Source organism: Dermacentor albipictus, chromosome 3 (assembly GCF_038994185.2).
Source record: "Dermacentor albipictus isolate Rhodes 1998 colony chromosome 3, USDA_Dalb.pri_finalv2, whole genome shotgun sequence".
Taxonomy (NCBI): domain Eukaryota; kingdom Metazoa; phylum Arthropoda; class Arachnida; order Ixodida; family Ixodidae; genus Dermacentor; species Dermacentor albipictus.
The window spans coordinates 81,382,041-81,402,190 of record NC_091823.1 but is presented as its reverse complement, the minus strand read 5'-3'; the positions used below and the strand labels follow the sequence as shown (position 1 = coordinate 81,402,190).

General features: G+C 43.4%; 1 protein-coding gene across 6 annotated transcripts in view; it reads left to right on the top strand.

Moving 5' to 3' along the window:
- The window catches only part of LOC135898933 (sialin-like), a 38,361-nt gene extending 18,710 nt beyond the window's left edge, over positions 1–19,651 (top strand). For 5 of the 6 annotated variants that reach the window (XM_070535674.1, XM_070535672.1, XM_070535673.1 and 2 more), the window contains 6 exons: positions 703–833; positions 2,944–3,093; positions 4,186–4,318; positions 9,458–9,613; positions 15,531–15,616; positions 16,996–19,651. In XM_070535674.1, the coding sequence (XP_070391775.1) occupies positions 703–833; positions 2,944–3,093; positions 4,186–4,318; positions 9,458–9,613; positions 15,531–15,616; positions 16,996–17,208 (869 nt within the window). In that variant the 3' untranslated portion in view covers positions 17,209–19,651. Of the gene's footprint in view, positions 1–702; positions 834–2,943; positions 3,094–4,185; positions 4,319–9,457; positions 9,614–14,820; positions 14,992–15,530; positions 15,617–16,995 lie in introns of all 6 variants that reach the window. The other variant, XR_010563457.2, reaches the window with a different exon arrangement.
- The last annotated feature ends 499 nt before the right edge of the window (positions 19,652–20,150 follow it).

The following is a 20,150-nucleotide window of genomic DNA, read 5'->3' as shown; positions in this document are numbered from 1 at the left end:
AACACCGACACATACTCGCTCTGTAATGATTTCACAAGCATGAGGCAGAGTGTTAGTGAATGACAAAGGATGTAAGTGGATGTAAGAATGTTAGTGAGCGCTGGCGAGTTTGAGCAGACGCATATATGAACAAGGGTGGGTGTCTGTTAACGTCAGTGCAAACAAAAGTCACTGATAGTGATTTTGATAGTGACAATCGGCAAGTATGAGTGGACATGAGTATGTACTTGAGTCGGTGCCAGTGAGTAGGAGTGTATGGGAGTATGAGCGTAAGTAGGTGCCGGTAAGTGTGAATGGTAGGGGCTATCAATTCGAGTGAGTGTTGGTGGGCTTGAGCAGAAACGTAGAAGAGTGCAGACAGGTGTGAGTGCACATAAGTGCGAGGGAATGCATAGCCCGCGAAAAATATTGGAGGGTGAGTATGAATGAGTGCCCACTTGTTCTGCAGACCTATGCTCTGGACTCTTGAGAGCGCACGTGGGCACATGCTAAAAAGCATTTGGGCAACATGTGGACTTTGCATCCATGCATAACACTCTGGAGATGACTCGTTCTCACATCTTGGCAGTAAGGCATGTACAGCTGAGAAATTATTGTCCGGTGTTTAGGAAGTTACAGGGCAGGTTAATTTGGTGCATAGTTGCACTGAAATATTCTGTGTTGAACCTATGCACTACATACGCCCTGCGCTGTTTGTTTCAGGCTTTGCAGGTATTATCTGGTTTATAGCCTGGTGTTTACTGGCATTTGACACACCTAGCCAGCACCCCAGAATCTCAAGAGAAGAACTGGAGTTCATTATTGCCAACCAGGGAAATGAACAGGCGCAGCTGGTTTGTAATTCCATTCATGGTGCCTATTTCCTTTCCTTATCTTGCTGGGGTGGTTTTGTGAGCAGAGGGCATGGATCTCGTTATTCATGATTGAAACGAAAATTTTCAGTTTTTATGTTACTGTTAGCAGTACCCCAAGTAAAACAAGAAATTGCAGCCTTTGCAGAACGTTTCAGTACAACAATTTTAGAGAAGCATCTATTATGACACAGAGCTTCCCATAGGCACATGAAGGTCAACTTCAAAAAAATTTCGAACCACATAAAATGTCTACTTTCAGATCACGTAGGTGTAGGGCAGGCTCTGTGCAAAATTATAATGTGGGTGGATTAGTCACAAAAAGGTAGACATTTTTTATAGCAAAACAATAAAAAAAATCCAGGTGGAGGGAGGCAGTTGCAGTGCGGTATGTGAAAAAGGACGCATATCACTGTGTTCAAAGGGGTTAGATATCCCTTTGTCTTGCAGCCTGAGTCTCTTCACGGCATTTCTGGACTGTACATGTCAAATGCAGGGGGGCCATAGCCGAGCAAGTGTGAAATTCCTGCAACAAATTGCATGCTTATTTGCCTTATAACGCCAGATGAGTACCAGTACGAGTTTAATAAATTGTACCTACTGTGGCATAGTGAGCTCTCTCAAATGCAACCACTCGGATGAACAAAGGTACTGCCGAGCTAGGCCTCTCTGAACGTCGTGTGTGGGAGGCTATAGTCAGCTCTGATTGCACCATGCATGGCGTGACAATGGCGCCATCTGTACACATGGTACATGCATGATCAAGTAACGGCTTCTTTCCTCTACACAATGATACTAAAGTAAGGTGCATGGGTAGTACAGTTATAAAGATATAAGTGAAAATGCTGTAACGTGTTTTTGTTACATGCACTTCTAGCAATTGAACCCCTCTGACTGATCTTAAAGGGTACCTGAACCACCCCTCGGGCTTGTTGAAATAACATAGTTCGTGGGTAGCATGCGCTGCTGTGAACGTCTCAGCCAAGTATTGCTGTCGTATGCGGTGCGTGGAGCCCGCAAGCGTATCGCGAAGTCACCTTTCTCTCAAACGCTCTCTTTTCAACAGAAGGCCCTGCCCTCACTCTCTTCTAGGTGCACTATTTTGTCATTGGGCGCACAATTTCGTCATTCCCTTAGATGGCTGCTATTGGCCGATAGCTGACATCAAGCTGCAGTCGGCTACGTGGCATAGACACCGCGGCTGCCCCGAAGTGCCCCCACGAGTCCACTGGCTAAGCGCACTGTGGCTCGCTGAGGACAACCATGTTTGGCTTAGGTTTAGCGCGTCGAAGGCACCAAAGGCGGAAGTCGTGGCATCTACGTTAGCATCCAAAATGAAATTTGAACTATGTGCCCTGGTGACATTTAGAAGGCGGAGCATTGTGGGCACGCCTCACTGTGCCGTAGCCTTCACAGTGCAAGGCATTTAAAAAGTAACGGGAGCACTGCGGAGGCCATGTTTGATTGCCAATAACTCCACTTCTGGTGAACGCATTGAAGTACTTTTTGTGGCAAAGTATTTCTGAAATAGCCTATTTTCACTTCAATTGCCTTTCTCCACTTCGATAAAAAGTGGTTCAGGGCCCCTTTAAAAACGTTACACATAAAAAAGAGCAGCACCTTTATTACCGCTTCTTGGAAATGACAGAGAAGTGGGAGCTTTGAATATCAGTGCAGCTATTGGCCATGACCTCCAAGATTGAGTAACCGATGCAGTGTGCTGAAGATCTTGGAGGTCATGATTTCGGATGTGTCATATATCCACTAGTCACCAGGTGCCTGTGTCGTCAGTGTAAGTGCTATTTAAAGACTTTAAGTAAAGAAATTACGCAATTACTGATCCTGCAGATTTACTAATGTCGTTTTCATAGTATATGAATACACATTTGTAACCAGTAGTTGTACTGATATTTGGCTACCTTTATCGTCCACCTGGTTGCAACCGTGCAGCATTTTTAACATTATTGTTCCAAGCTTGGAGTTGTTCGAGGGGACAAAAATTGTAAGAATGCCAGGGTGCTTTTCTTGGTGGCCAGAGTGTTTATTTCACCTCTACAGCTCTTGTGCATTGAATGTTTTTTTATTCCCATAGAAGCGGAAGGTTCCATGGCTCAAGATATTGCTGTCCATCCCTGTTTGGTCGAGTGTCCTCTCACACTTTGGCTTCAATTGGATTCACTATATTTTTCTCTCTGAAATGCCCACATACCTGACATCAGTGCTGCATTACAGCCTCGGAGCAGTGAGTTGTCCTTTGTATTTGCTTATGTTAAAACCAGAAATGAAACTGGTTAAGTGGTTTCTCTTCAGACTTAGGTGCCCTTGTTTACGTGAATGAAAAGATTAGTCAGATTTTATCTCCTACTTTTAATAGTACCGGTTGATTTAGACACCATGGTGCAGAGCTAAAATTCATTAGTTGTTGGAAGAACTTAACTGTATCATTCTTTAAATTGACCATTTGAGAAATTGCATGGAATGCAGTGTCCCTTTGCATCAAAAGTGACACCGTAGTGGTTAGAGGTGGCATGCATGTGAACCCGATGTAGCAGATGCAGGTCGCATTGCTGCCATGCTGCCATGCTGCCAAAAATAATACAACCATGTCGCGCACCTTATAATTATCAGTCCTGCTTTGCCCTACTTGGATGTTGGTGTTTTTTTTTTTGCATTGAATGCGAGATTTATTAGTTCTCCATTTACTTTTATCTGGGAATGCACAACATCCTTTCTCATATTCTCTTCCTTTTTGGTGACTCCTTTTTTATTTGTAACAAACCTGGGTTCAGGTTTTTGGTGGCACATTTGTGGTGTTGCCTGAACCACTGCAGTGTATAAAGACCTCGTTGCCACACCGGGCTCACTGGTGCCTACATCTGTGGCTTGTGGTGACATGTGGTCACAACATTCAATTAAAGTGATTTCATGTCACATTTAACACAAATCCAAGCTGCAGTTGGCCTAGTTGCAAAAATTGTGCATGCATGTATGTGTGTTTCTAAGAGAGAGAGTGAGAGAGAGGTGCATGCAATTAAAGGTTTGCAAACTGGAGGTTTGCAAACTGGGTTACACAAGCAGATGCTGTAGGGCACAAAAATGAAGGAATGTAAGGCTTAACATTATTCCTGACTTAGGAAGCAGTCTTTGTACATCTAGAGCTGTTAACTGTAGGGTAAGGCTACCTTTCTGTATAATATTTGGGTACGTACTATGACGCATGTCTGCAGAAAAACGCTGTGAAATGCAGCCCTATTGTTAACATAATTCTTGACTTGGGGTTCGAGTGTAATAGGGTTGCATCAAAAGCTGGTTGGCTTGTGTTTTTGTCTTGCAGAATGGATTGCTTTCTGCAGTCCCCTACGTGCTCGGGGCCTTCCTGTGTTGTGTAGCCAGCCTAGTGGCCGATGTCTTTCGAAAACGTGGCACCATGTCTATCACCAACAACAGGAAGCTGTTCAATAGCTTAGGTATGTGTGTTCCAGCCTGGCAGTCACAAACAGTCATGTGCAGGATGTTGTTGCTTTGCATTATAAGCAGGATCTGGGGAGCAAGAGAAGTGCCACCTTGATAATGACAATAATGAGGAGAATTTATTAAAATATGGATGGGTTATTGGCCTAGTAGGGATAATGGAGTTGAAGCATGTACCATGAATTGATGGTATGTGAGCCTGAAGCTCACGCACCACCAACCTGGTTTGCAACATTAAATAACTTAGTATAATCTTCTCTATGCTCAGGACCAATTACGGCACACCCACTTGAAATTTTTTGTCAGTATCATTTTTGGAATTCCTTGCCTGCATTTATTAAGGAGAGTTCCACAGAATTATTTAAAAAGAACTTGCAAATATGCTTGTTAAACATGTGGTTCTTTCATATTATTTATGCTAACCACTGTCTGTTTCCTATTGTCGTGCACATTTATTTCCAGCTTACATCAATACTTTGTGCAATTTCTTATGATGTGTTTCTTACCGTTCAGCACAATGTAATTCTCCAATGTGTAGACCCATAGGAGGTCTTGCTCTTGGCTTCACGACATTGAGACCTTCTGTATTTCTTTATTTTATGCGATGTATTTCAATATGTGTTCTTATGGTGAGGAAAATAAAGCAGACTTCATCCTCTGTATCATCAGGATTAGTAACAAGTGCAGGCTTTATGTTTATTCTTCAAACAGTTCAAGTCTTCTTGCTCGTCTTCGTTGTCGCTCGGGTTTCATGCTGGTTGAAAACGCAGCAGCATGATGTAGCATTTTTTCACTCACTCACTAAATAAATAAATAAATAATATTATTTCCATAATCAGAGGAAGTGGATAAATAAATAAATAAATAAATAAATTGTAGAGAAGGATTGGGACGATATAGTGGGTCGTCCTCTCCAGCACTTTCTGGTGGGTCGTTCTCTTCAGCGCCTTTTGCTCATGAATGTCGCTCGTGCTGAGAGTCCGTGCCTTGCGCTAACGGTTGGTCCCAAACGCCGGTGACTAATGAACACCTTTGCAATTGCTGGAGGTTGCTTTAGCCTACAACGTGAACCTTGGAGATTTGATCCTGTGCCCTATGCCCAACCATGCCTGAAGACGCATCCCAGCTAATGCCTCCTACTCCGTCCCAGCAAGTGCCTCCTCAGTTGGTCCTGTGCTATGGTGCTTACTTCGGAAAGTCATGACGCCCCTTTCTGGACTGTACCGTTGCACAGCCAGTGCTCAGCATGTTCATCCCTTGGCTTGCACTGCTCGTGTTGTCACTGCCGACATTCTATACGCCATAGAATTCATCATCCTTTCCTTGTGCTCTCATGACGTTACCCTCGGCTGGGACTTTCTCTTGCGCCACAGTGCCGCTATTCATTGTGCACGGGCCGAAATAGAACCTTCACCGTCGTTAGATTTGCCGCTCACTGACAGTTCTTTGCTTTCGAGGAAACTGCTTGCCCAAGCCAACACCTACATTCCTTTGAACACCTCAACAGTCGTGCCCCTGTCCTGCAGCAGAATCTCAGACGCTGTTGCACTACTGTCTCCATCTGACCACTTTCTCACTCCAAAAGGTCGGCTGCTGCCATTTGCAACAGTGGACATCACACAGGGCTACAGCTCCATTTTTGTTTGCAACCCGTTTCCATACCCTATGTTGCTGCTCCGAGGAGAATGTCTTGGCAGTTCACAAGGGATCAAAGACGTGCAAGTTATGGATGTGCCCAATGACAATTACTGTGCTAGTTCCAGTGCACTCAGTGCTGTTTCTACGTGTGACCTATCGCCCAGTGATGTGTTCCGTTCTATTGCCGATGCCATTACACCGGTCCAGCAGTCAGCTTTTGTGCCTTCTAGAAAAATTTTGTTCTTCTTTCAATGTAGGGCAATCTTCACCGGGCCGGACGCCAATTGCTACACATCACATCGATGCTGGTGTGCAACTGCCATTGCGGCAACGTCCGTATTGTGTATCTCCTGCAGAACGTCGTGTAATCAACGAACAACTCGACAGCATGCTTCGCTGCAAGGTGATACGCCCTTCCAACAGTCCATGGGCATCCCCTGTCGTCCCAGTTACGAAGAAAGATGGTTCTGTGCAGTTTTGTGGGGACTACTGCTGCCTGAACAAGATCACTCGCAAGGACGTCTACTCTCTCCCGCATATAGACGACGCAATTGACAGTCTACAAGGCGCAGAATTCTTTTCATCTCTAGATTTGCGCTCAGGGTATTGGCAAGTACCCATGGCAGACACCGATCGGCTGAAGACAGCTTTTGTCACACCCGATGGCTTATACGAATTTAAAGTAATGCCTTTTGGACTTTTGGATGTGCATAACGTTTGAGCGCATGATGGACACAGTTCTGCGCGGCTTGAAGTGGCACACGTGCTTGTGCTATCTTGAAGACATTGTTGTTTTTGCTCCTGACTTTCCCACACATCTTCAATGGCTCTGGTCTATTTTAACGTGTTTAGCAAATGCAGGGCTACAACTAAACCTCAAAAAGTTCCGATTTGCTGTTTAGCAGCTGACAATTTTATAAGTTGTTTCAGAGGATGAAATTCTCCCCAATCCAGCCAAGCTTTGTGCCGTTGCTGAATTCCCTAAACTTACATCCGTCAAAGATCTGTGCAGTTTTGTAGGGCTGTGTTCCTACTTTAGACACTTCATCTGAAACTTTGCCACCATCACATTGCCCCTGACGAAGCTCCTTGGATGCAGCGGGCCCCTCACTTCATGGTCGTCACTGTGCGGCGAGGTATTTGCAATCCTGCGCCGTTTGCTGACATCATCTCCAATTTTACGTCACTACGACCCGACGGGCCCTACAGAGCTGCATACTAATGCCAGCGGAATTGGCCTCGGTGCAGTCCTCGCGCAGTGCAAACACGGGTTTCCTGAATGCATTGTGGCTTATGCAAGTCGCACGCTTACAAAAGCCAAAAGTAACTACACCGTGTAGGAAAGAGAATGTATGGTGATTATCTGGGCTCTTAATAAGTTCAGGCCATATTTGTATGGCTGCTTATTTGATGTTGTCACGGACCATCACGCACTTTGTTGGTTGTTGTCACTAAAGGATCCCTCAGGCTGCCTTGCCTGTTGGGCACTTTGCCTGCAGAACTATGATATTTGCGTGTTCTACTGTAGCGGGCGCCAGCACTCTGACGCCGACACCCTCTCGCGCTCTCCTTTGCCCAACAACAATGCCCGCTGCTCCACATCCCAGCTTGCCATTTTTTCCATCGACCTTCGCACCATCATTTCCAAACAGCGCAAGGACTACTGGATCGCATCGCTGATAGACTGACTCTCTGATCCATCATCACAACCAACCGCTCGTGCATTACGTCGTCAAGCCCACCATTTCGCCATTCGTGACGACTTACTCCACTGACACAATTACAGTGCCAATGGCCGCTAGTGGTTGCTTATAGTACCCCGCAGTCTGTGTTCTGAAATATGCGCGCCATTACACTCTAACCCACAGTGCACACTCGGGAGTATTCAAAACTTACCAGTGCATTTGACAGCGGTACTACTGGTGTGGATATGCAGCTACGTTCAGAAGTTTGTTTGCTCTTGCCTCAATTCTGAGCGTCAGAAATCTGCACTGAGCCTCTCGCCAGCCAGTCTGCAACCGTTACTTTGCCCTACCCGGCCGTTCAGGTGCGTAAGCATCAATTTGTATTTGCCGCTTCCCCTGACATCTGCTGGTAATTGCTGGGCCAGCATGGCTGCTGACCACCTCACACAATATGCCGAAACTGTCGCCCTCCCAGCGGTTGCAGCACGTGATGATGCCTACTTTCTGCTTCGCCAATTCATACTCCATCATAGTCCACCGCAGCAGTTGCTCAGCAATCGCAGACTAGTCTTCTTGTCGGAAGTCGTCGAAGCTATCCTCAAAGAGCGCCACGTTGTGCACCTCACAACTGCTGCTTACCATCCGCAGACCAATGGCCTCGCAGAATGCCTTAACTGTACGCTTGTCGACATGCTCGCAATGTACGTAGCCTCCGACCACACAAATTTGGATGCTATTCTGCCCTTCACAACCTGCGCCAACAATACCGTCACTCAGAGCACCACTGGCGTTTCACCCTTTTTCTTATTGTACGGCTGACACCTGTCGCACACAGCCGACACCATCCTTCCGTGCAAGCCGGATGCATCTGAGTGTGCATTTATTTGTGCCACAGCCAGACATGCTGAAGAGTGTTGCGGTCTTGCACGGGCCTTTACTTCAAATGACCAAGAGTGCGAGAAGAGCGTTCGCGGTAATACCACTTCTGCGGCTACATTCCTCTCTGTAGTGCCTGTGTGGCTCTTGGTCCCTTCCACTGCACCTGGGCTCTCGTTGAAACTACTGCCCAAGTGTGGAGGCCCCTGTCGTGTTGTTGAATGCTAATCACCGGTCAACTATGTGATCAAGCCCATTGAACACTTTTCAGACATGCGCCTTCGTCATTGTCACCATCAATCGCCTCAAGACCTATGACTCACTCGTAGTGACAAGCTGTTAGGTTGCTCGGTGGCTCCCTTTTCATTCCCGGGGGTAATTGTAGAGAAGGATTGGAAGGATATAGTGGGTCGTACTCTTCAGCGCTTTTTGCTCATGAATGCACGCCGCTCATACTGAGAGTCCGTGCCCTGCGCTAATGATCCGCCAGTGGCTAATAAATGGTTTTGCAAAATGAATGAATGAATGAATGAATGAATGAATGAATGAATGAATGAATGAATGAATGAATGAATGAATGAAATTGTCTACAATCCAAGAAGGGGGTTAGCAGCACCTTCCACCAGTCAGTCATAACTCATGCAGTCACATTTAAAGGCAAAGCGTTAGCACAGTGTGTGCATTGCATGACAAATAATAGTTGTGCCTGTGCGCAAAAGTGCAGCTTTGTAATGTGTTCTTGTCCATGAACTCAACTTTCTTGAATCTGCTGCAGTTGCATACCATGTAATGACAAAACAAAATTTTGCTATGAAATGTGTGCATCTGTGAAGTATGCAACTGTAAAGTGACCACTGTGCACTTTATTTGTTTGTGCTTTTTGCCTTCATTCTTCCTCCTCCACTGTCTACAACTTTCGCGACTCTCCAACTGCAGGTGTACTGGTGCCTGGCCTATTCCTGTTGTTGGTGCCCTGGGCTGGCTGCAATGGTTTCTGGAACATGGTACTACTTGCCATTGCAGGTGGCTTTCACGGAATGGGGCATAGCGGTTTTATGGCTGCCTTTGTTGATCTTGCACCAGACTTTGCAGGTGAGCATGCTGAACTTTGTTTTTCTTTAGGCACCCTTAATTTACAATTTGGTGGTGTGCTCATTGCAGCATTTGAGTTTGCATAAATGTGTGATATCCAGTTAGCCGCTTTAATTTATTTCAGCATCGATCGTGTCTTGGGGACATTCTGACGACAATTCGGGCGTGACCTCTCTTTTCATTTTTTTGCCGTAGTAGACTTAACATAAACTAAACATAGTTATCACTTGCAGTACGTAGCAGCAGTGTACCAAACGCGTCACTGTCAGAAGCTAAGCCATGCATTCAGAAAAAACATATATTGCACACCCCACCAAACCGACCGTGTGTCTCTAGACACACACTCCTTATGTTGAAAATGTTTAACGGATGTGCGCCTAAAGACACATTCTTTGCTAAGTAGCTGGGTGTGCTTGTTGGTTCTAGAGCAAAACTGCTTTATACATGAGAAACAATGTTACAGGAATACAAAGGACAGAATGTAAGACGACAAGGACTGTGTGATTGAAACCTGCACTGGTGGCTTAATGGCTGTTGCGTTGTGCTGCTAAGCACGTGGTTGGGGGTTTGGTTCCTGGCCATAGCAGCCACATTTTGACTGGGCAGAAATGCAAACACTTGTGCACTTAGGCTCAGTTGCATATGAAAGGAACCGCAGCTGGTCAAAGTTAGTACGGAGTCCCCCACTATGGCGGGCCTCATAATAACATTATTATGAAAGTTGTTTAGTGACAAGATGAAACGAGATGCAGGAGGAAGCCACAGGGAAGGACCAGCCTGCACAGAGTTCAGCCGAGCTCCCACGCCTCACTCTACTTATTCCTCTGGCCGAGAGGATGAAGAAATAGTACTGTTGCGCAATGTAATGACGATGTCGTGGTTTTAATTTAATTATCTTTTTCCTGGTTCACTCCTTTGGAAAAATCACAGTGATAGTAGCATGTGTGCAAATTTATGCCAAGGATCCTGACTAGCTTCCACCAGAGGTGTGATTCATTTATCAAGTGCAGCGTAATAATTAGGTGTGGCGCTTATGAATATATCAACCAATTAGCTTATCCTGCAATGTCTTTCATTGTTTACCCCACTGATGTCTTTGTGTTTTGGAATGGACAAGAGTCACTTTGTAAGGCAGTAGGCTGTAGGATAGCCTTTCAACATTACCGTTAAGCCCAGTGTGCTGTATGTTTGTGTACAGCCTGAATGTCACTGCGTGAACTAGCATGCGCCACTGCAACTAAAGCTATGGCTGTAAAAGTCCATAATTGTTGTTCACAATGAACACTGATGTGCATTATGTGGTTGCCCATGTTTGTGTTGCCTTGGCAACTAATGTTCCATTACAATTAAAATTCTTTACCTATTCTAGGCAGCGATTAGCGTTGCAAGGAGAAACCAGTGCTGCCTTATGATACATACATTCATAAATAGTTGGGGGCACACAACTGACGGCACAGACAAGTTCTCACGTGCTTGACTTGTGTGGTGCATGGAAATAAGCACTACAGCTTTATTTGCTAATTAAACTAAAAATAGCTAACATTACTAAGAATAACTAACATTAACCCACAAATGTCTGATATCCTTATCTCTTGCTGTTTTCGTTATCGCCTCATCATGACCAATTAAATGCATTTCTTGGCGAATATTTGCCACTTTGACAGCATCTATCTATCTAGCTGCCTACATCTTGGCGCTTACATGGTCATTTCGTTAACTTGGTATATGTACCAAAATTGGCATAGTATGACAAGAGTGTATGATAAACATAAATGATAGGTCATGACATTGATAACATGCATGTCATGTAAGCAGGTCATGAAACAGCCACCTACATCTAGGTGCTGTCATGGTCGTTTCGTTAACTTAGTATGTACCAAAATCGGCACAGTATGACAAGAGTTTATGACAAACATAAATGATAGGTCATGACATGCGTGTCATGTAGGTCATGAAACAGCTGCCTACGTCGTGGTGCTGTCATGGTCGTTTTGTTAACTTGGTAGGCTCCCCGCACACTATGTCGCATAGCATCGATTCCCACAGGGCATGAGATCTGCTGTCCTTTTTTTTTTTATCTCGCTTTGCTCTTTGCCTTGTGTAAGAGCTGCATGCATCTTGTCTCTCTGCTGGTGCTGCTCTTGGGCAACTAACCTTCTTCTGACATGAACCTTGGTTCTCTCCTCCACTCTGCATTGGTTGCCTTACAAGTAGCACAATGCTCCAGAAAGCACACAGTTCTGTATATATTTCTGTTTATAATGAGGATAGTGTTCTATATCTAAACTGAACTCGGAATGCCCTATTTATTTCATATAGCAAAATGTACGGACCCTGTATGAAAAGATAACAAGAACAGATACCGTTAAATGACCCAAATCAGGGCATTTATTTTGCCGTAAATAAAATCCGTCACACAGTTCAGTATTTAGACAAATATGATAATTTGATGTCGACAACGCCCTACTATGGGGGGCGAGATGTGCATGCTTTCCTGGGCAACTGTATGTGTGAGGTTGAGCCCTATCAAGTGTACATCATCACAGTAGCGGTAAAGTGTATTGTAATGTAGCAGTAATGTCTGGTATTGGATCAGGCCATTAGACCACTTTCCCCTGTTACCAGCTTGCACCCCCCCCATACCCACACACACACATTTTGCTCTCATTACCTCATGATCTTGTCCCCTCTCGCAATTGTACATCTATATCCTCTCGCGCGAGGAGAAGCCGGGTTTCTGACAATACTAATTTGCCCAATTCCGAAGTGTAAGTTTGAAGAAAAAAAAGAAAAGGAATAAACAAAATTCATTGTATTCAGGGTGTTGTTTCATATATAACATGAAACATTTTCACAACATCGAGATGAGATGAAAAAAAAAATCTTTGCTATATTTGTGCAGATACAGTAATTTTACATCATGCTATGGTTGCCTAAAGATTTCGGTCATGTCCTGGTTTAGTTTTGATGCTTAGCCACATTCAGTTAGGTTGGTTGTATCGAAATAAAGAAGAAAAAAATTAAAAGAAAACGATGATGTGGCCAAGACGTTTGTAGTAGTGAGCTGGTAACTATATAATATATCAAAGCTTGCCAAGTGCTATTATATGTACAGCTTAATGAACTCTCCTCTGACATCTTCTATTTCTCTTGAGCATGGAAGCTGTTCAAGATCCCTCTTATGAATAGTTGCCCAATACAGTTGAACCCAGATATATCGAGCCTGGGTACACCAAATTATTGTCTATATTGAACAGTTGTAACATCCTCTTGAACGTCCGATGCGAAAGTATGGCGCCGAGCTACGCATATATTGAACACTGTGCTACGCCGTGCCGTTTCCCTGCAAGTGCGTTTCTCCTAAGGGGTACGCAGTCACATTTAAGCAGTACATGTCATGGAGGAAAAAGCATGGTGTATATGATGTATCTCAGTTTTGGTCACTGTGCATATAGGAGACTCGATCGTGCAAACTGTAGCTGTTCGTGATCGGCAAGAGCAGATTGCTACTCTGCTTCAAGAATGTGAATGATCTCCTGGTCCGATACGTGTTCCACACGAAAGCATGGGTGAAACTATTTTTTTTCACTGAGTAGCTGCAGGCACGGGATACTGACCCAGAGATGAGCTGTGCCACTGGATTTGGCTTTGTAGATCAGGGCTTCTTTCCGTGAGCGGCATTTTAGGTTTCTGAAGGCGGCTGAGACGAATCTGACCTCACCCACAACTTGGACAGATTTTTACGTTATGGTTTGGATTTAATAAAACTACTGCACGTCAAATCGTCAAATCAACCCTTCGCAGAAAGACCATCACGGCAGCAGTGTGTAATACTCACATATGCTGTGCAATTCAGTCCAAGCTGAACATGTTTTATTTGTTCTCGCTAGGGTTACATGTGAACGGGAATTGACTCAGATATTCTGTAAGCTGAAAGCCACTTTCAAATCTAACTGCGTCTGTGTAGTGTTGGCAGTCACCAATTAACACAGCAGCTGGAAAGGAAGGGCCGAGAACGAAGGGACCATGAGGCATTGGAACACCAAGTGGCACACAAGAAGAGACAGGCGCATATTGGGCGGATGCGAAGCGAGGATGACTGGTTCTAGCAAGAAGTCGCTTTCGGTACTAAAACTTGATGCAACAGTTTGCATGGGTTACCCATTGCCAAAGTGTGACAATCTGCCATTAAAAAGCATACATGTGGCATGCACACTCACATGTGATTCGCAGTACAAGTGCACTGATGGTGGCACAGCGCATATTCATACAGGCTAGTTTGCTTGTGCACTGCGTCTATTTTTACTTATATTGAATAAAAATGTGCAACAAATACTTTAATGCGTGCAAGGCGCACTATGGTCTCTCATTCTGGCGACGCAGGCTTTTAGGGTTAGCATTGCAATTGGTAGACCACTGCGCATTGCAAATGACTTAATTAAGACATTCAGGTGCAGAAATGAAGTAAACTTTTGTGCTCATGTCACGGCCTCGGCGAAGCAAATCCATCAGTTTCCACTTTTAACGCCCTAAGGAAATTGTTCTAGATATGAAGAGGCTTCAGATAAGCTTCGGATAAGCGTATTATATATTTCGAATTATCAATATACTGGCACGTGTACTTATTTATCCTTTTCCCGGGGTCTCCATTTCACCCACTAACAACTTAAGTTATCGCTCAGCGCAAGACACGCCTGCATGATTGGAACTTACTGGAATGCTTTCGATGGTTCTATGTGTTGTTTGTTGTCACCAAAGCTTGTGTAATCTGATTGCATGCGCAACATGAATTGTGTAATATTTTCTGGAAGACACGTGGGCACTAGCTATTACTCCGGAAGCTTCGATGACTCATGTATGAAGGTTGACGCGCTTGACCAGCAGATCAGATGTTTGACAATCACCGACTGTGTTCACCGCTATTGTTGTGCTTTCAGTGTAGCCTGTTCTTCTGGGCACAGGTTCACCCAATAAAGAGTTAGTTTCACCATGCACAGTTTTGCTACTGTGTTCTTGACCATCACTACCACGTGACAGTATTGAACTACTTTGCAATTCCCTTCGAGTTTGATATATCTGGGTTCGACTGCGTGTACATAATGTGTAGCTTATTTATGCTTCGGTATCGGAACATTTATGTCGTAGCTCCACTTGAAATGACAGGCATATAATGTTTTGCATTCGTGGAAATCTCTGATTTGTTTCAGATGTTGCTAACACTCGGCCAACAAAATGTTCAGCAGTATATAAACTAGTGCCTTTCACTTGTATTAGACTATGAAGCTGAAAGAGCAGAAAAATTATTGCTTCTGTTGCAAGAAATAAGGAGTGTGAGTGAGCGTGCAGTTACATCCTAGTAGCAACCTTTGTCTGAAGAGGTGAATATGCTGCTTCTGCTCATTTCTTCCTTTTGGGCTTTTTGCATGCCTCTGTTTATATTGCCTTCCATCACTTCTCTGCAATGCTCATTTCTCGCATTTTTTTTTGCTAAATAATCTGGGCCATTCTGAGTACTAACTTTGTTGCAGTGCTTACTCATGTTTGATGTATCTAACGAACGCATGTGTGCATGCACACAGACACATGCTTACGCATGCACACTCACATGTATGTGCGCTCGCACATAGAGAGAGAAAGCACAGGCAGTGACATTGGTATCTGGGAAACAGTTTCTTTGTTCATGTAAGGATTGAGTATTCCTTACCAAAAGGAGCTAGTTCAGGCCAACCTTATTGCAATTACAGAAATTACTGTGCAAATGTCATTTGTGAGCCTTCTCAATATTGTACTGGGCATTCGTCTGCAATGTGATAGCATGTATTCGCTTCATATTGAGACGAGAGCAAATGGAATGCAAGAATTTGGGAAATGGTAGCAGTAGTCTAAGAAAAAAAAACTCGCTATCTGCCTCCACCAGGTACCCTTCTGGGAATATCCAATGTAATTGCCAGCATTCCCGGAATTGCCATACCAGCCATGCTAGGTGAACTGCTCCAGGAACAGGTACAGTGGACTGTGTTGCACCTGATGTCTTTTGTGTGTGCATTTGCTGTGTTCTTCATCGGCATATTCTTAAAAGACGCACTGAAACACTTTTTGTACGTGGTAAGAAAACATTCCCCACATCTGCAGACAATGCTGGTGTGGACATGCTTTTTCCTGCAGCCTTCCCAATACCTACATTTCTTTATGCCTTAAGCAACATCAGCAGTGAAATTATATGAGGCGTGATTGCCTGCCAGCCACTGGGCACATGCTTGCACCACCCTTTTAGGTCGTCTAGGAAATGGAAAGCAGTGGTTGTTGCTGGTTCATTGCTGGTACGTTGTCACCCTTGGGTGCCTCTGTGGGGCACCAGCCTCAACGGGTTACTTTAAGCGCACTGCAAAAAGGAGAGTGTATCAGGCGGAGCATTAATGTCAGCACTGCCCCAGTTTGGAATAACTGCTCATGTGAAGAGGAATGGAGATAGGAAGCATTGCATTCATTATTTCTTATTTCTGGTGTTGGCTATGTCCTGTAAAAGAGCTGGCTAAATTTATAGCTCCGCAATAAGATCCCTGAGTAGTATGCTAGGCTTCCAGAGGGTTTGCCATGTGTCACTTGCTTACAGAGTTCTGTCACTCCACTCATCTGTATAATTCACACGTGTATCATTTGGCAAAGTCAGCAGAAGTGTAGTTATGTGATGAAAAAAATTTGTGTATCAGTTTATTCTATGACTGCAATGTTATGATGAGTCGCCATTTCCTACACATGTTGCCAGTGTTATCCTCACTCTTGCTTTAAAATGTATCGGACAACGTCAGACGAGTCTGCTAGCAGCATGTTCATGCATTATCTTTTGCTGTGCCCAGGACAAATGATAGAAATTGAATTTCATAATCTGTGACATAACATAGGTTGCACTTATTTGAGACTTAGGATGGGGTGCAAAGAAGATGTTGGATTTCGTCAGCATGTGCATTTTTTAGTTATGTTTGGAAATAGTATATGCTAGGTTTCTGAATGTTTACAGTGAAATTTCAATGGCATTAGTTGGCTTTTATATAGAGCTTTCCATAGGTAGGAGAGGGGACCTCTTCTTTGAACTGTTGCATGTGAGTGCAAAGTGCGCTTACTGCTGCTTTTGCAGTGCTCTTGAGTTGGGGGCTAGCACAGGTTCACAACAGTACAGAGTGTGTTATGGCGACGCCTAGTTAGCTCTCAATGGGAAGTGTCTACATCTGGCACAGATGCATTATGGGATGCATTGGGATGCATTTGCTTCTTTTGTGTATTGCCATCAGACGGGACAGTTTGTTTTTCACATTTACAAACAAAAACAAATGGAAATGTCATCATTGCCTAGTTCAGCTTGGTTCTGCTTCTTCTGGTTCCAGAGTCCCCTGGAAGCGTGGGCACTGTTTTACTACATAGGGAGTGCAATAGGCATAATCACAGCCCTGGAGTTTATCCTGCTTGGCTCAGCAGAACTGCAGAGTTGGGGAGTTGACACAAAGTTCAAGGTTGTCGTTAGCTACGGCACTTCTCAATCCATCCATCTTGGAGCTGAACCAACAGGGGACGACAACCAGTCGCCTCCTACAAGCTAGTGCTTGTAGCAGATTTCACAATAGAGGGCGCATCTTCTTTATAACACTTGATAACATGTGCATTATTGTATAGTGTGTGTGTACCACATCTTTGCATTTGTCGCTCATGTGGTAAACAGGCCAGTAACTGTGGTCCATTAGGATGGCTGTACAAGCTTTTACAGATTTGTGTGGCATATTCTTGCTTTTGCAAGCTGCAATGTGCGGTCTCTACAGTTCCGGGCACTGTTTCATGTGATCGTTATTACTAAGGACTCTTGAAATATTGTACAGTGCCGAATCAATGAAATGTGATAACTCATGTTAATGTAATGGGCTGCTTCCCGTTTGTGACTAAAGTAAGGTAAAGGTTTTGCTCGCTGTGTCCTAAAGCAATAGTTTCTGCGGCATCACAACATATGCCAATAGCAGACTGCTCAAGTTATTGCTTTCATTTGTTGAGCACTGTATTCACATGCAACAGGTGCCTGGACTTGGCATGACCATTCATGCCTGTGCTAACTTACCACTAATACATAAACAAGCAGCCCGAGTTGGTTTATGACAATTGCTTTGTCACCCTCTCGTGATTGATCATATGAAACTTTTTTTGCTGGCTTTTATGTCAAGTTTGTTTACCGGTCATGACATTTTAGCTTGAAAGCTGGGTTTCTTGGTTTGATGAGTCTTCCTGGCCTGTTTCCCTAATTATTTACCCTGAACATGTTTCATACATCTGCAGCTCTTGTACAATGTTTAAGAAGTTATCATTGTGGCTTGAACTGTGATATGCCTACAAGCCACGAGGAACAAGGGGCCTTATAGTGTGCTGTACTTTAAACAAGCTTTCCTTTTTGTACAAGATTGTTACTTTAGAAAAAGAGGTAAAAGAATTATTGTTTATAATTTTATATGTTTGTTGGGCGATGCATTGCACTTATTATCGCTTTGGGGCCATCAGCTTATGTGAAAGCTATCGAGTGTACTCTGTGCCCGCTGAGCGTTCTGCTTGAATATTTCTGTTCCAGGTATTATTTTTGTGATGATTGTGAAGTCTAGAAGCCTTACTAGTATTAGTTTGGTGGAAGTCATTGTGGAGAAAATACTAACTCCTCACAGTTGAAGAAAGCAGCCTGTACTTTAAAAACGCACTCTGCAGCTCCTCTGCTTTTAATGCAGAGCTGGTCCCACGACTTGTCTTTCTTTTTTTGCCTCAGACTTAGTGCTTTATGTTGTGGGAAAATCTGAACTTTTCCATGGCTGTCAGCAACCTGGAACAATTTTTAGTTGACTGTACCAGTTGCAGTGGTTCTCGCCTAGTTGTTTTGGGGTTTATGCTATTGGGTAATGAAAACAAGCACTTGACTGAAGTTCCATGGGGCTGGTTTTGTTAACGGTGCCACACTGTGATGATGGTAAGAAAAGGTGAAAGGTCAGGTGTGAGAAGTTGCAAGCCATTAAATTCACTACAAATTCCTGATTTTGTTGCAGGCTTTTCTTCACTTCATTGTTGCTTTCATACAGGGATATGCAATGTGAAAGAGAGATCTACAGTTCATATCTTTGTTTTAATTCATAGGTGTCCCTATTGTGTGGCTTTAAGCCCATAGGTGTTTTTGATTTTTTGTTCTCTTTTGGTCTTAGTTATAATCTGTTTTTGGAGGTATATGGGAGGATTTAAATATTGCTTTGTCAGAGTGGTATTTCTTGTATTATCAGACATGTGTACAGGTGCGCTAAGCTCCACTGGCACAGAACTGATATGTCATCTAAAAAGTGCCTTTTTCTACTTATAATGACAATATATGAAGCTTATATATGATGAGCTGAAACTTGTTTACTTTGAAAAAGTAGTGGGCAGTGCCATGTTTTCTCCGCTTTTATGAGCATTTATGAACAAAATCACAAATGGAATCCTTCAGGGAGTGTGCTGCTATTCCCATATCAAAGTTTACTATGTGTACACTGATGGTTGAAAACAACAATATTGTAAGTACTAACCAGTTTCACCGGCAGCATCTCAACAAATTTTATGCAAACTACGCTGGTGCACTTGTTGAACACTTGCACAGTTGTTGATAAGCTGAGTTTGTTAAGCACCCAACATGATTTACACTGTATTTATATTCATTAACATTGTGACTGTATTTGTTGTTCTAGTGATTATACACTGCCACAGTCAGCACAAAACCGGTTATTAGTCATATTATGCAAACATTTAATGAAGTTTCTTACCTCAAGCAACTTATTTGTTGTGTGCAGATACGGTTGCATTATTTTTAGTAGTAGCTACACGACCAATTTAAGTGCCAAATGAAATTGTGTAAACCAGATGTCAAATTATAAAACTTTTTTATTGCTGTGCATTTGTGCTTTTTGTACTCTATGGTATTGAAATGCAGCAGTCTGACTTTTTAATTGCTGCCATTTATGCAATAAAGTTTTGAAGACCTGTTAAAGTGTTCTTGAATTGTGTTATTTAATTTTCTATAACACTACGGAGGGTTGCACGCAGCAAACTTGCAGATGTGAGGGAAAGTTTGAAAACTGCAACTACTGACAATTTTTTTTTTCAGGCTAGGCATGTAGCCCGAAATTGAGCCTAGAATTGTGCACATATACGCGCAGGTAGCTGTTTCCATACCCTGTGTACATGTGCATACATGCGTATACATTCTAGGCTTCGGGTGGTGAATAAATTAATTGAATGGGTGTTTGTGTTTGTTTCTTTCTATGTGACTGCTTTAATTTGTGCCTTTATGTCTTTCCTGTGCATTAAAGGTATTTCTGTGAAACTTCTAGGAAACATTCTATATCTATAAAATCACCAAAAGAATGTTAATACATGTTGTAATACTTTCTGGATCAAGGTACAATGCGACTGTCTTGGCCTTAGGCATTTCAGGTTCCAATATTTTTGCTTGGAAAGTAATGTTAAGTCAAAAAGCATTTTTGTTAGCCTG